This window comes from Gekko japonicus, unplaced genomic scaffold, assembly GCF_001447785.1.
Source record: "Gekko japonicus isolate JY-2015 unplaced genomic scaffold, Gekko_japonicus_V1.1 scaffold28, whole genome shotgun sequence".
NCBI lineage: Eukaryota > Metazoa > Chordata > Lepidosauria > Squamata > Gekkonidae > Gekko > Gekko japonicus.
The window spans coordinates 1,327,535-1,342,523 of record NW_015177010.1 but is presented as its reverse complement, the minus strand read 5'-3'; the positions used below and the strand labels follow the sequence as shown (position 1 = coordinate 1,342,523).

Below are 14,989 nucleotides of genomic sequence, written 5' to 3'. Positions count from 1 at the left end.
CTTTCCCTGAGAAATGACGAGGGTTTGTATTCCTATGGAGGACAGAGCCCCCCAGTTTCCTGTATTGCATTTCTATCAAACAGCACAATTCATCCATACTTAAGCATTGTGAAGTCCTATTGCATTCAGTGAGAGTGGTTTTTCCCGTTCCTGACCTGGATAGCCCATACTCATCAGATCTCAGAAGATAAGCAGGGTCATCCTGGTCAGTACCTGGGTAAGATACCACCTGGGACGTTAACTGCACTGGTGGGTCACAATCCACCTTTTTTATTTCACCTTCTCAAGTCTACTCTACTATCCCACAAAAAGAAACACTAAATTGTTTTACAAAGTGAAGACTGTCTGTGTTAATACAGTAATTCAGCTGCATTATTATGCTGATATTATGAAATTAGTTGCTGTAGATTTTCCGGGATGTGTGGCTGTGGTCTTGGCATTGTAGAACCTGACGTTTCGCCAGTAACTGTGACTGGCATCCTCAGAGGTAGGGCTGAGTCATTGTCTTGTTGTAGGAGTTCCCCAGAATGACTCAGCCATACCCACCTTCTGGAGTAGATATAAATTTACTGCCTACCATTTTCTTCTCACCTTGACACAGAGAGTATTCTATCTTTCTGTGTTCATACCTCTGAGGAGGCCAGTCACAGTTACTGGCAAAACGTCAGGTTCTACAATGCCAAGACCACGGCCACACATCCCGGAAAATCTTCAGCAACTAATGAACTCCGGCCGTGAAAGCCTTCGACAAGATATTATGAAACTTTGGCGTTTTGATAATAATTGAACATTGTTTCTTCTGCTCATTGTATTATTTGAATTTAATGCTGTTATGGTTGTTAGAGCTTTTAATATATATATATATATATATGTAAGCTTAAGCAAAAGACAGAGTATAGGTACTTTAATAAATGGTCTGATAGATTTTGAGAATCTCTGTTTTAGTCTTGACACTATAAAATGCAGTTTGCATTTTCCTTAATGCATGCCCCTCTGTGCACATCTCTAACATTATCACAATGTGATTTCATTTCCTAGTATCCTTTCAACAGCCCATCACGGATGGAGCCCTGCTTGATGAGCAGCACCCCAAGACTGCATCCAACTCCAGTTGCTCCTCGCTGGGCAGAAGTACCTTCAGCGAATGCTTGCTACTCAAGTCCACCGATCCACTCCACAAGATATGGGAATTCTGGTGATATGTACACACCATTGACCACACGGAGGAATTCTGAATATGAGCACATGCAACACTTTCCTGGCTTTGCCTACATCAATGGGGAAGCCACCACAGGATGGGCAAAATGAAAACGATCAGTTGTCGTATCAACCATATATATTTAATAAAGACATGAAAACTTTTTTGCCTGGATGAATGCAGATGAGTGGAACTTTTAAATGAGCATTTTTAATAGCCAGGAAGATGGAAAAGATCCTGGACAAGTGACTATAAGCATATCATACGCCAGTGTGATGGTTTCATCAACCGAGGAAGATATTACTGCTGCTATAAAGCATTGTTATATAGGCCAAAGTGTGCCTTTTTATTTTATGTGTCTCCTTAAGATGTCATGAAATTGGCCCAGGTTAACTGCCCTCTCACTAATCATTATTACATTTGAACAGATGTTCCCAGTCATTACATGGCAAGCCAATCCAGGCAGGTGCAGTGTCAACACAGAGAACAACTATTGCCTACACTGCAAGCACCTAGGCTCCTTACAGTTATCCCAATATACAGAACCATAGAGAAGAGCACAGAGGACCTGAAAGAGATCCAGTCTAGCTCTCTATCAAGGTGCAATCCTCTACTCATTACTGCACATCAAACCACCTAACCACAAAGATTGTTTTCCTTACCCAGTTTGCAGCGTTTATGATTCCAAAATCACGCCATGTAACTAAAAAACTGGTATGGAGTCTAGAATTCAGCATCCTGAAAACTTGACCAAACATTTTTAAACAGTTTCTTGCCCTCACAGCTATGAAGTTGGGTCTAGAAGTGTGCAGGGCATGACAGTGATGTCTCAGAGGGAGGAAAGAGGATTTCCTGTGGCCAGAGAACAGGTCTTCAGGAGCTTGTATAATATTTTGCTGCTCCCCATAACTAACCATTAATATAGTAAAGTACTGGCTGGACAAAATATCAGTTCAGCTCTGAATTCAGTACAAAGTAAAATACATGTGATGGCAGCGGGCACAATGAAATTGCTTGTAACCAGTCTTTCCGTAAAGTATGTATATGTTTGTGGGATTCTGTCCCAGAAGAAAAATGGTTGGGGTGGTGCAGTGTGAGGGGGAGATTGTGGGTGAGGGAAGGAAAGCAACAGTGCTACAACTAAATCCATTCCCCAGTCTGATTTCATAGCTATTTGGCACAATCCACATTCTGACATATGGGTCATGCCACTGCAATGCTTATTTTGTGTTAGACTTGGTTTAAACAATACAGTTACCATGGACATGTTTTCTGTAACATATTTATTTGTAAAGCTTACCACATACATTTGGAGTGTTGAGTTAGCTGCTACTTCATAAATCCACCTCAAAAGCTCCATGATAATTGGACGTGATCTTTTTAGATCATGACTTTTTGGCCATTTGCAGACTGCAAACGATGATGAGGATTTTAGTATCTGTTAGCCATTGTGTTCTGATTCCAAATGTTTGAAAGAATGGCGATTGTGTCTTTTTGGTTCTCCTTCAAAGTACTGGCTTTGCATACAGCTTCTACAGCTTCCATTAGAAAGTTAGCACTGTCTCATGGGATATGAACCTTCTTGAGTGTCTAGAGAAGGGAGGGGGGAAGCACATAAGAGTGGAAACTTTAAAAAAATCCTTTACACCATACAAAGTAGATTATTGTCTGTAATGATCAACACATGTAACAAGTACAGTTGCCATACAATGTATCATCAAGTAGAAATGTGGTAAAATGTACAGTTTAGACTAGGACTTAGTGGCCAATGAGACATTCGGGGTTTTAAAGAGTTGGGTGCAGGTTCCCAGCAGCTCTGGGAAATGGCTTTTTTAAAAAAAATAAAGGACAGCTCATTTGGGTTTGGAACTCCACAGCAGGGGAAGGAAGGGCTCCCCCAGTCTGTTTTCCTGTGCTTAAGTAGCAGGGAGGAATTATTTCCTTTCAGCATGGGGAAATGGCTGGGGGGGGGGGGGGGGGAGGGGGGGGGGGGGGGGAGAGAAGGCAGGAACCTCTTCTACTCCTGCAGTGGCTAGCCAAGCCCAAATGGACTTTCCTTTGTTTTCTAAAATCTATTCCCCACAGTAGCAGTGTGGCTTCAGGGAACTAAAGTTGGATTCAGAGAACCTGGACCCCACTCTTTAAAAACCCAAACATTTAGTTTGGTGCTTTGGTAAGATACTAAGCCTAACCTCCCCCATCTGTTGTTGTTGTCCAGTCGCACAGTCGAGTCCGTCTCTTCGCGACCCCATGGACCAGATCACACCAGGCCTTCCTGTCTTCCACCGTCCTCTGAAGTTTGCTCAATTTCATGTTCGTTGCATCTATGACACTGTCTAACCATCTCATCCTTTGCCGTCCCCGTCTTCTTTGACCTTCAATCTTTCCCAGCATCAGGGTCTTCTCCAGTGAGTGCTCCCTTCTCATTTGGTGGCCAAAGTATTTGAGCTTCAGTTTCATTATCTGGCCTTCCAGGGAACAGTCAGGGTTGATTTCTTTGAGGATTGACTGATTTGTTCTTCTTGCAGTCCAAGGGACTCTCAAGAGTCTCCTCCAGCACCATAGTTCAAAAGAATCTATTCTTCGGCGCTCGGCCTTCCTTATAGTCCAACTCTCACAGCCATACATGACTACTGGGAATACCATTGCTTTGACCATGCGGACTTTTGTTGGCAGGGTGATGTCTCTACTTTTTATCATGCTGTTTAGGTTCGCCATCACTTTCCTCCCAAGGAAATCTTTTAATTTCATGGCTGCTGTCACAGTCTGCGGTGATCTGGGATCCCAGGAACGTGAAGTCTGTCACTACTTCCACGACTTCCCCTTCTATTTGCCAAGGAGTGATGGGGCCGGATGCCATGATCTTAGTTTTTTTGATGTTGAGCTTCAAGCCCACTTTTGCGCTCTCCTCTTTTACCCTGAGCAAGAGGCTCTTGAGGTCCTCTTCACTTTCTGCCATCAGAGTGGTATCGTCTGCATATCTGAGGTTGTTGATCTTTTCCCCAGCAATCTTAATTCCCCCATAGTTTGTTGTGATCCACACAGTCAAAGGCTTTAGCATAGTCAATGAAGCAAAAGTAGATGTTTTTCTGGTGCTTTCTCCATAATCCAGCGAATGTTGGCAATTTGATCTCTAGTTCCTCTACCTCTTCGAAACCCAGCTTGTACTTCTGGCAGTTCTCTATGTACTGTTGAAGCCTAGCTTGTAGGATCTTGAGCATGACCTTGCTAGCGTGTGATATGAGTGCAATTGTGCGATAGTTTGAACATTCCTTGGCATTGCCCTTCTTTGGGATTGGAATGTATACTGACCTTTTCCAATTCTGTGGCCACTGTTGCGTTTTCCAGATTTGCTGGCAAATTGAGTGCAGCAACAGCATCATCTTTTAAGACTTTGAATAGCTCAGCTGGAATATCATCACCTCCACTAGCTTTGTTGTTAGTAATGCTTTCTAAGGCCCATTTAACTTCACATTCCAGGATGTCTGGCTCGAGGTCAGTGATTATACCGTCGTGGTTGTCAAGGACATCGAGGTCTTTCTTGTATAGTTCTTCTTTGTATTCTTGCCATCTTTTCCTAATCTCTTCTGATTCTGATAGGTCCCTACCGTTTTTGTCCTTTATCACGGCCAGCTTTGCATGGAACGCTCCCTTGATTTCTCCAATTTTCTTGAAGAGATCTCTAGTCCTTACCATTCTATTGTTTTCCTCTATTACTTTGCATCTGTAATACAGGTTTAATACCGGCATTATTTACTGTGGTTTGTAAGTATTGCTGATAACGTTAACTGCTTTAAACACTCTGTTAAAGAAATGCTAAACATTATTAATCTTCAGAACACATTCTGCAAATCAAGCTATAAGTAAATATACTTAATTTACATAATGAGTCCAGATTGCAGAATTCAGCTTTTTCTTGGCATGTAATTTTGATATTTTTAGTACAGAGTATACACAGCTCTAACAATTTTGGTGCACCTGAAACACAGAGCAGATGGAAATCATCAGGGGCCCTTGCATATTCAAAAAATGAAACAACCCAAGTAGAGCCAAGCCATACCCTGCATGAAAAAACAATCTGTGAATTACATCATTAACTAATATATGATCAACTCATACCTGCTCATTCAGCTCAGAGTAGCTTTTCGAAGTACAAAGGAAGTAGCAGACTTTTAATTCTCTTTTTCTTTCTCTGGTCACACAGTATGCTAGTTTAAGTACATTTTTATTTCCTTGCTGAAAAATTCTAAATGGTCTTTCAGGATATGTGCTGAGGGAAGAAATCCAGTCCCTACTTTTAACTAAAGGCAAATGAAGCAACACAGTTCTCACTTGCACTCTTTAAACATCCCTATAGCTCCTTAAAGATGTTTGCTCAGTTATCAGCTCTCTCCCATCTTCTCTATAATAGGCTTCAGTTCACACATAATTTTGTATTGCCATGTACCTTTCCATTGATAAGTGTTCCCTTCGAAAGGGAAGACATGTAGCATTGAATGACACACTGCCTTGTTGGCTGTGTTATGTTATTCATATTTGTTCAACTATATGGTTATGAAAGGCAATGTGTCTGTGATAACAAATAATGCAATCTTGTTTGCTCTACTCCAGCAGAGCACTGTGTGTGGTAATTCACTCTGGAACCAGCATAGCCCTCCCCTGTAAAGCAGCTGCAGCACACTACTTGGGGATGCACTATCATCCATTCTGTTTCTTCCAAGGTGACATCCTTCCACACTCCCTTCAAAGAACATCCAACAGCTTATCCTTCACCAGGTCCCCCATGTGTGACTGCACTGCTTTTCCTGGGAGTAGCCTGTACATCGGCAGCCTAGAGAAGAACAAGCCACTGGATGCTTCTATGGAGGTGTAGAAGGGACCTGAGTTAGAGGGAACAGTTGAACCCTGATGGTCTAGCTGGGCTGCAGCATAGCAACTGGCCCCATGCAGCAGGGAAGGCAAGGACCATGCAGGCTCTTATAGGGTAGCTCCTTGTCCTTCTCTGTTTGAGAAAAGTTGGATTGTATCCATTACTTAAAAAGTTATACTTGCTAATCTCTACAGCTAAAGGACTATACAAGAGTTACAATACAAAAACAATTTGGTTCTCCTGTTAGCTATATAGCTTTGTAAGAAAAATGTTCATCTGGTTCTTTGCCAGGATAATTCCATACACTTACATAAAATTGAAAGCTGTGCCTTTGGACCTATTCTTCTGTGTAATGTACGTGTGGGAAGAAATGTATTTTGGGAGACTTTTTCAGTGGTATTCTTGGTCAGATGCATAGTTCTTCGTGAATTTTTTTGTAGAAAACTATTAACATAGGATGGGTTTTTTGTTTTGTTTGTTTGGTTTCTGTATTATAAAAAGCACCAAGCAATTATGGTGGACTTATTACCCTATGGGTAAGAAATAATTACATGGTAATATGACATCAGGCGTTTTATTAATTGTTCTATAAATAAAATATTTGATAGCACTCGACGGTGGTGATAACCGTGTTTATGGCTAAAATGGAAATGTGTTATTTGTACAGTTACCTAAGATATTTGAAGGACTTTCTCACTTAAATAAAAAAATTGAAATCAAGAATCTTAGCTTAACTGATCTGAAATCAGTCTGAGTCCAATTTAGTATATGTGTTGCCAAAGCGAGCGCCAGTCTGAGTCAGTTTTGAAGTGTAGTACAATTCCTGAACTGCAGTGAAAAGCTTGCTAATACTCTGCGATCATTTTTTTTAAAGCTGCTTGTGAACCTGAAGCATCCACCCTAAAAGGAGTCTACATGCTGTGTTTCTGCATGATTTACTGCTCTGGCTTTGTCTTCTTTCAAACAGCCTCAGCTGGAAGTAGGTAATTCTATTGGATAGCTGCATTATATTTACCTGCTGCCAAAGGAGGTATGTCCAGATCAAGCACTTATGTAGAAACACAGAGCATGGGCTGCTGTCCTAAGGGTGGTTAATTCCTATCCAGCCCCCCACTTTATAAACTGGACACATGATTCAGTTTTAATTCAGTAAGAGTATGCTTCCATTGTCCCCAGAAGCTTAGGAAACACTGATGTAGGCCATTTCCACAGAGGTTATTTGCCCTGGGTTTAATTGTGGGTTCAATTGTCTTGCTTTCCCACAGCATTGTGGTACATTTAAGCACCTCCCAGATTTTCCTGGCTTTTCCCCAGCCTTTCCCAAATTTGTTTTGCTGTAAAGTTTTGGGAAAGATCGAAGTAAAGCCTGGATGCTACCATATAGGTGGGAAAGTTCAGGTTTTCCCAGTCCCACCTGCATGGTAGCCATTTTCCCCACGGTATTCCCCCCCCCCCTTTTTAGTTTTTTCCAATCAACAACCGAATATCAATATTCCCAGCTTTTATTATTAAATTAATAAGCCCCTAGCAGCTTTCATCATGGAGATATAAGGGAAAAGATGTATCTGCAACAAAGGGGATAGAGACTTCAAAAAACCCACCTAAAATGACAATTCAGAGAACCTTTTTATAAATATTGTTAGGACATATCAGTGTAATCATATTTGATTGCTGGTTTTCTTAAAGAAAAGTCCCTGTTGCTGTAAGAGGCATGGCTGCTGCCAGGGGACCAGGGCAGGGATACGTACCATGCCCCATAGCCTCTGCGCTGTATTGTCTCTGTCTGGAAAACACTGAAGTGTGCACACACACGTCGAGAGCTAATACCCAGAATTAAACTTTATTGATCTTAAAGGTGTCACTGGACTCAAACTCTGAAAGAAAAACTGTAATGGTTTGTTTAAGCTAAGGGTTTGCTGGCACTCCAGCAGCTATCAGTACTGTGTGACATCACTTCCAGGTTTAAGAATCACTGAAAACTCTATGGTAAAACCATGGAGTTTTGACAATTCTTAGGACTGATGTCACTTCCAGAGAAATTGCTGTCAGTTGTCTCTAGGAATCACCACAATTGTAGTGCTGGCAACTCCTATAGAGGCACATCATGCCATGTTGACGGCTCCCCCCCCCCAGTCACTACTCTACCTGTTGCCTGCTGCTTGGGCTTGGCAACCCTAGTTTAAACCCAGATCTGCCTGAGTCCTGTATAAAGCGGCAGGAGGTGGGAGATCTGAACTTGACTGCCAAGAGGCATAAGAATGGGGGGGCCTTTACCTTCCCTGATTACCTGTTTCCCCTAGTACTATATTATATTGTCATTCCACCTTGCCTCCAAGGAGTTTAGGGCAGCTTGGGGCTGTGATGCAGAGACAAAGGGATTTTAAAACCATCCCTTCCCCAATGTTATTTTGCCAACTGAAGCCAACCTCAACCCTACCCATTATTAGTCCCGGAAGAGGAGGGGCCGGTTAAATACTTGATTTTTCCCCTTCCACTGCAAATGACGACACTGTGGGGGCGGCAAATCAGGGAGGGGGTGGTTTAATCCCATTCTCCTGCATTGCAGCCCCAAGCCAAACCCTGCGCAGCTCCTTTTATTCATGATGGGAAGGTGACTTCATGGATTTTACTGAATCATGTCTGTTTTGGCCAAGATTACACAGAATGAATATTAAAGGGATTAAATTCACATGACATGCTAAAGCATGCAATGGAGCAAAAAAAATTTTTTTTTAAAGAGAAAACTGATTTAGGAGAGGCAATTGATATTACAAAAATTGTGGGAAGATTCTTTATCTGGCATATCTCCACTCCATATTGCCTCCACACCAATACTTGTCACTCCACAGGCTCAAAACATGCATTTGGTAAAATAAAGCACCTAAGAAATTGGAGGTTCACTTCTGTCTCATATGTACAGAATATATGGTTGCAGAAAATGCTAATGTTCAAGGTGGAACACATGAACCTTAAATCAGACCACTGGTCCATCAAGGTCAGTATTGTCTATTCAGACTGGCAGTGGCTCTCCAGGGTCTCTCACATCACCTCCTACTTGATCATTTTAACTGGAGAGGCTGGGGATTGAACCAGAAGCTCTACCACTGAGCCATGGCCCCTCTCCAAGTGGTGGTGAAAAACTAGTTAATTAAATGAATGTTTATGGGGGAAGTCTGGGATGGGGCTTGTCTCAGCTTCTATCTCCAGTGGCACTGATCCCCTTCAAGAGGTTTTAGGTAGGGAGGGGATTCTCTCTCGCCCAGGTCCTCCTCTCCCACTTTGGGCTGCTCCCTGCAGCCACAAGAGAGGAGCCAGGCCAAAGGCGTCCTTAGCTTCCAGTTGTGTGAAAGTTATACCTTTCCCAGCAGCCCAGGCTATTTTCACCCCCCAACCCCTGGCCATCTTGAGAGGATTCTATTGCCACCGCAACCATCTTGACAGCTCCTGGCCCTGTCTTGGCCAGCCTGCCAGTCAGCCTGCAGCACCCCCCAGTGCATTTGTGGGTTACAAGGCAGCCTGGAGCTGCATATAAGGCTCAACCCACATTGACCACCATCACTGGCTGGGGGCAGAGCCCTGCTGATCAGCTGGGCAGCAGCACTGAAGCCAGAGGCAGGCAGGGAAACTGGTTCTAGGCAGCTTTTCAGTTTTATAGTGGTTGTTCGTTCTGCATTCTCTCTCCTTCCCCCATCGTATTTTTGAAGATTTGTTACTAGTGCTTTTGCCAGCAAACGTCAGTTAACTTCAAGAAAATTAAATAAATTATAATAATGGCATCAACAAGTTTTGATAACATACTTACATAATAAACATTCATTCAAATGCACATTCAGTTAACAGCACAGCTTCAATCTTATATAATTCCTTCCCCCTTCAGACATACATCCTCATCTTCAATATTTATGTGGAAGCCCCATTAGTTCCCACTACACTTCCTAACAAGCAAAAACATACAAATGAAGCATACGTAAAGTGTCCTGCTATGTTAAAATGGGCACACACATATCTAGAATCCATATGATCAGTCTTAGAATTTTTCATTTGCCCCCAACTAAAACCTGTAATTTATTTTCTCTCTCTCTCTTAGAGCTATATATAAACAATTGTTTTAGAGTGTGATTCCACAACTGTATGAGGGCAGAGAGATTTACACAAAAGACTGCAATTCTGAAGGATTTTCATTACCTTCCTGGGAAAAAAGAGAGAGAGACTCAGCAGGGGCAAAGCAGTGAGAAATACGCTCACTCAAATGAATCCAATTTTTTTGTCAGGCTACCTCTTGCTTCTAGGGTCAATATCCTTTGACAAAAATGGCCTCTGACCTTCCCCTATCCAGCAATTCTGTTGTGATTGACCCCAAAAGCCATGAAATTCTGAGGCAGGCAATGTTTTAAGAGGTTTAGATAAAGCTAGCTAATATGGGAAAAGCTCATGGTATGTACATCTGAAAAGGCTTGTCAGATCTTTGAGCAAAGATGCAATTTATTCTACTCCTTTCTTTTATTCAGGCACCAATCTTTAATTTTTTTCTTGCTACCTAAGGTGTGAACTAAATGTACCACTGATGAATGCTTACCACCCCAGTCAGCAACCTATTGAACAGACTGAAGAAAGACCAACACATTCGAAGCCACCACACTGTGGGTCATGTTTTAAAGCATTACCAGAACTTTCTTCCCCACTAGGCTTTATTTATATTTTAAATATAGATTTGTTAGCTAAGTATTTTGGTGGCTCCAGAAAGATGTTTCAGCCCTTGTTTCAGTAGTAATTTCCCAGCCTTGTGACCTCAAGGTGTGTTCAGTTATGCAGTCAGACATCAGAGAGAGAAATGAATAAGCTCTTCAAACTTACTCCTCTCAGAGAAATGGAAGCAGTTGCTATTGAATAAGTGCCTTCTTGTGGACTCCCATCAAGGTCAGACATGCTTTGAAATGAAGTCTCCGTGTCAAAACCATCAGCCTTCAGAAATCAGGAATCAAATTTTTATACATTCAGAAAGCATCTTGACATTTGTTCCTATATCTCTTTCAGATATAATGGCATACACAGCAAGAATGACCAGACTGTGGCTCTTGAGTCACGTGCACCTTTGGATGGTTCAGACCTCCCAGGATATTCAAGAAACTGAAAAGTGGGATTTTAAAGACCAGATGGGGCATGGGGGTAAGCAGGACAAGTGAAGGCAATCGCTCTTGGCACATGAAGTTTTTGGGACATGGCAAGTGTAAGAATTTTTGCCACTCCTATTTGATGAAGATAGTTGTTGCTGTGTCTTCCAGAGACCAAAGAGCCAGTCATTATGGGAGGGAGATCCACTGAACTCACTGGGACTTCCTAATGAGAAAACTCCCATTTTGCCAAGAAATGGGAAAATACAGGGTTGGTTTCCTGTGGAAGAGAATACTGAAGACTAATACTGTTTTTGCAGTATATTTAGCAAATGTACAAGTATAAAGACAGATGGAAGCAAACAGATACTCGTGTGTGTGTGTGTTGAGTGCTGTGAAGTCGCTTCTGACTTATGGTGACCCTCCAAAATGTCCTATCATTGGCAGCCTTGCACAGGTTTTGCAAACTGAGGGCTGTGGCTTCCTTTATTGAATCAACCCATCTCATGTTGGGTCTTCCTCTTTTTCTGTTGCCTTCAGTTTTTCTTAACATTATTATCTCGACTCTTCTCTTCTCATAATGTAACCAAAGCACAATAGTCTGCTTAGTCTTTTAGCTTCTAGGGAGAGTTCAGGACTGATTCGATCTAGAACCAACTTATTTGTCTTTCCCCCCACTACCAAACATCAAATCCCAGAGAGAGATCATGCATCAAGGTGCTCCAGTCAACTTACAACAGTGTCTGGATCTCCTTACAAAAATATGTAATCTTTCCTTAAAATCTGCCTCCAATCCTGAGGACTGGAAGGTAGCTAATGTCACTCCCATCTTTAAAAAGGGTTCCAGAGGAGATCCGGGAAATTACAGGCCAGTCAGTAATACTGGGTAAATTGGTTGAAACAATTACTAAGGAAAGAATTAGTAGGCACATAGATGAACAAAACCTATTGAGGCAGACTCAGCATGGGTTCTGTTAGGGAAGATCTTGTCTCACTAACCTTTTAGTGTTCTTTGAGGGGGTGAACAAACATCTGGACAAGAGGGATCCAATAGATATTGTTTACCTTGACTTCCAGAAAGCTTTTGATAAAGTTCCTCATCAAAGGCTCCTAAGTAAGCTCAAAAATCATGGGATAAAAGGACAAGTCCTTTTATGGATCAAAAACTGGCTAATTAATAGAAAACAGAGAGTGAGTATAAATGGGCAGTTCTCCCAGTGGAGGGGGGTAAGCAGTGGGGTACCACAGGGATCAGTACTTGGTCCACTGCTTTTTAACTTGTTCATTAATGATTTGGAGTTGGGAGTAAGCAGTGAAGTGGCTAAATTTGCAGATGATACGAAGTTGTTCAGGGTGGTGAAAACCAGTGAGGATTGTGAGGCACTCCAAAGGGATCTGTCAAAGATGGGCAAGTGGGCGTCAACATGGCAAATGGGGTTCAATGTGGCCAAGTGCAAGGTGATGCACATTGGAGCCAAAAATCCTAAATATAAATACACGTTGATGGGGTCTGAACTGGCAGAGACTGATCAAGAGAGAGATCTTGGAGTTGTAGTAGATAACTCACTGAAAATGTCGAGACAGTGTGTGACTGCAATAAAGAAGGCCAATGCTATGCTGGGGATTATTAGGAAGGGTATTGAAAACAGATCAGCCAATATAATAATGCCCCTATATAAATCAATGGTGCGACCTCATCTGGAATACTGTGTGCAATTCTGGTCACCACACCTTAAAAAGGATATTATAGCTTTGGAAAAAGTGCAGAAAAGAGCAACTCGAATGATAAAAGGGTTGGAACACTTTCCCTATGAGGAAAGGTTAAGGCGCTTAGGGCTCTTTAGCTTGGAGAAACGACGACTGAGGGGTGACATGATTGAGGTTTATAAGATTATGCATGGGAAAGAGCAGGTAGAGAAAGAGGTACTTTTCTCCCTTTCTCACAATACAAGAACCCGTGGGCACTCCATGAAATTGCTGAGCGGTCGGGTTAGAACGGATAAAAGGAAGTACTTCTTCACCCAAAGAGTGATTAACACATGGAATTCACCTCCTGATGGCACCTGGTATTTTTGGCCACTGTGTGACCGAGTGTTGGACTGGATGAGTCTTTGGCCTGATCCAACATTGGCGTCTCTTATGTCTGCCTGCCTACCTCTTTCTCTTTCAGATTTTCAACCATACTTTCCACACACACACCTGTCCCCTCCCTTCAGCTTGTGGGAGTGTCACCTCTTACAAGCCCTGATGGGTGCTTAGGCAGGGCCATTTCCTAACATTTAGGGCCCGTTAAGCCAGATTCAGATCTTCATGTAGATCAGACCCATTGCTAATATTATCCTCACTGACTAGAATGAACAGTTATCCAGACAAAAATAAAGGCTTTTATTTACAAGCTACCTTTGTCAATTGAAAAGTTGGAGGTGAGTAGAACAAACTGCATAAAATACAATGATTCAAAGCAGGCCAACACCCCCCACCCACCCCCGGCCTCTCTTTCTGCTACTTGCAGAGTGGCTGGCTGCTAATGTAGTCCTGCTGGTTATGATTTAAAATAATTTAATCTTAATTAGGAGTGTTAGTACTTCAGTTAAGACAGGCAGTATAATGAAAGGTTTTAGCATTTTAGGCACCAGGACTCTTTGAAGAAACAGTAGGAACTCCAACAGATGATAATTAAAAGTTCAGTATATTAATCAACAAGTCTCATTCCAATCAGAATAATACATACAATACTTACTGAGTTTATTAGGTCTCCTTATAGTTTATTTCCTACTTCTACCTGCTTATGTATTTCAAGGGAGGGATAGTTTATCCTTACTTACTTACTGGGCAAACCTATTCAAATTCCTGCAGTGTTTGCCACAGGGTATCTCCAGGTATTCCACATGGGTAAAGTAAAGTAATGAAATTAAAAGACGCCTGCTCCTTGGGAGGAAAGCGATGGCGAACCTAAACAGCATGATAAAAAGTAGAGACATCACCCTGCCAACAAAAGTCCGCATGGTCAAAGGAATGGTATTCCCAGTAGTCATGTATGGCTGCGAGAGTTGGACTATAAGGAGGAGCACTCACTGGAGAAGACCCTGATGCTGGGAAAGATTGAAGGTCAAGGAAGACGGGGACAGCAAAGGACGAGATGGTTAGACAGTGTCATAGATGCAACGAACATGAAATTGAGCAAACTTCAGAGGATGGCAGAAGACAGGAGGGCCTGGTGGGATCTGGTCCATGGGGTCGAGAAGAATCGAACTCGACTGTGCGACTGAACGACAAAGTTATAAACCAAGCACCAATGCCAGAGCATCCAGCCTCAAGAATATCACTGCGTAAACAATGACCCTGGCAGAGAAATGTTAAAGCATCCTAGTAACAGATATAGCTATATTACAGTGATTTTACCTTATTACCTGTAGGATTTAAGAACATAAGAGATGCCAATGTTGGATCAGGCCAAAGGCCCATCTAGTCCAACACTCTGTCACACAGTGGCCAAAAATACCAGGTGCCATCAGGAGGTCCACCAGTGGGGCCAGGACATTAGAAGCCCTCCCATTGTTGGGCCCCCCCAAGAACCAAGAAGACAGAGCATCACGTGCCCCAGAGCCCCTATCTATACCTTGTGGCTAATAGCCACTGATGGACCTCTGCTCCATATGCCTATCTAATTCCCTTTTGAAGCCATCCATGCTTGTAGCCGCCACCACTTCCTGTGGCAGTGAATTCCATGTATTTGTGATTTCCCTCACAAAGCCAGGGCTTTGGCCTTAGGTAAAGGTTCCCTTGCTCGAAAGCCAGTCAAATCCGACT

The 14,989-nt window shown here is 42.4% G+C and overlaps 1 protein-coding gene across 1 annotated transcript in view; it reads left to right on the top strand.

Annotated features, from left to right (window-relative positions):
• Positions 1 to 1,308, top strand: part of RFX4 (regulatory factor X4) — an 80,203-nt gene extending 78,895 nt beyond the window's left edge. The window contains exon 18 of the mRNA XM_015427559.1: positions 1,039 to 1,308. Coding sequence (XP_015283045.1) covers positions 1,039 to 1,308 — 270 coding nt within the window. The remainder of the gene's footprint in view (positions 1 to 1,038) is intronic.
• The last annotated feature ends 13,681 nt before the right edge of the window (positions 1,309 to 14,989 follow it).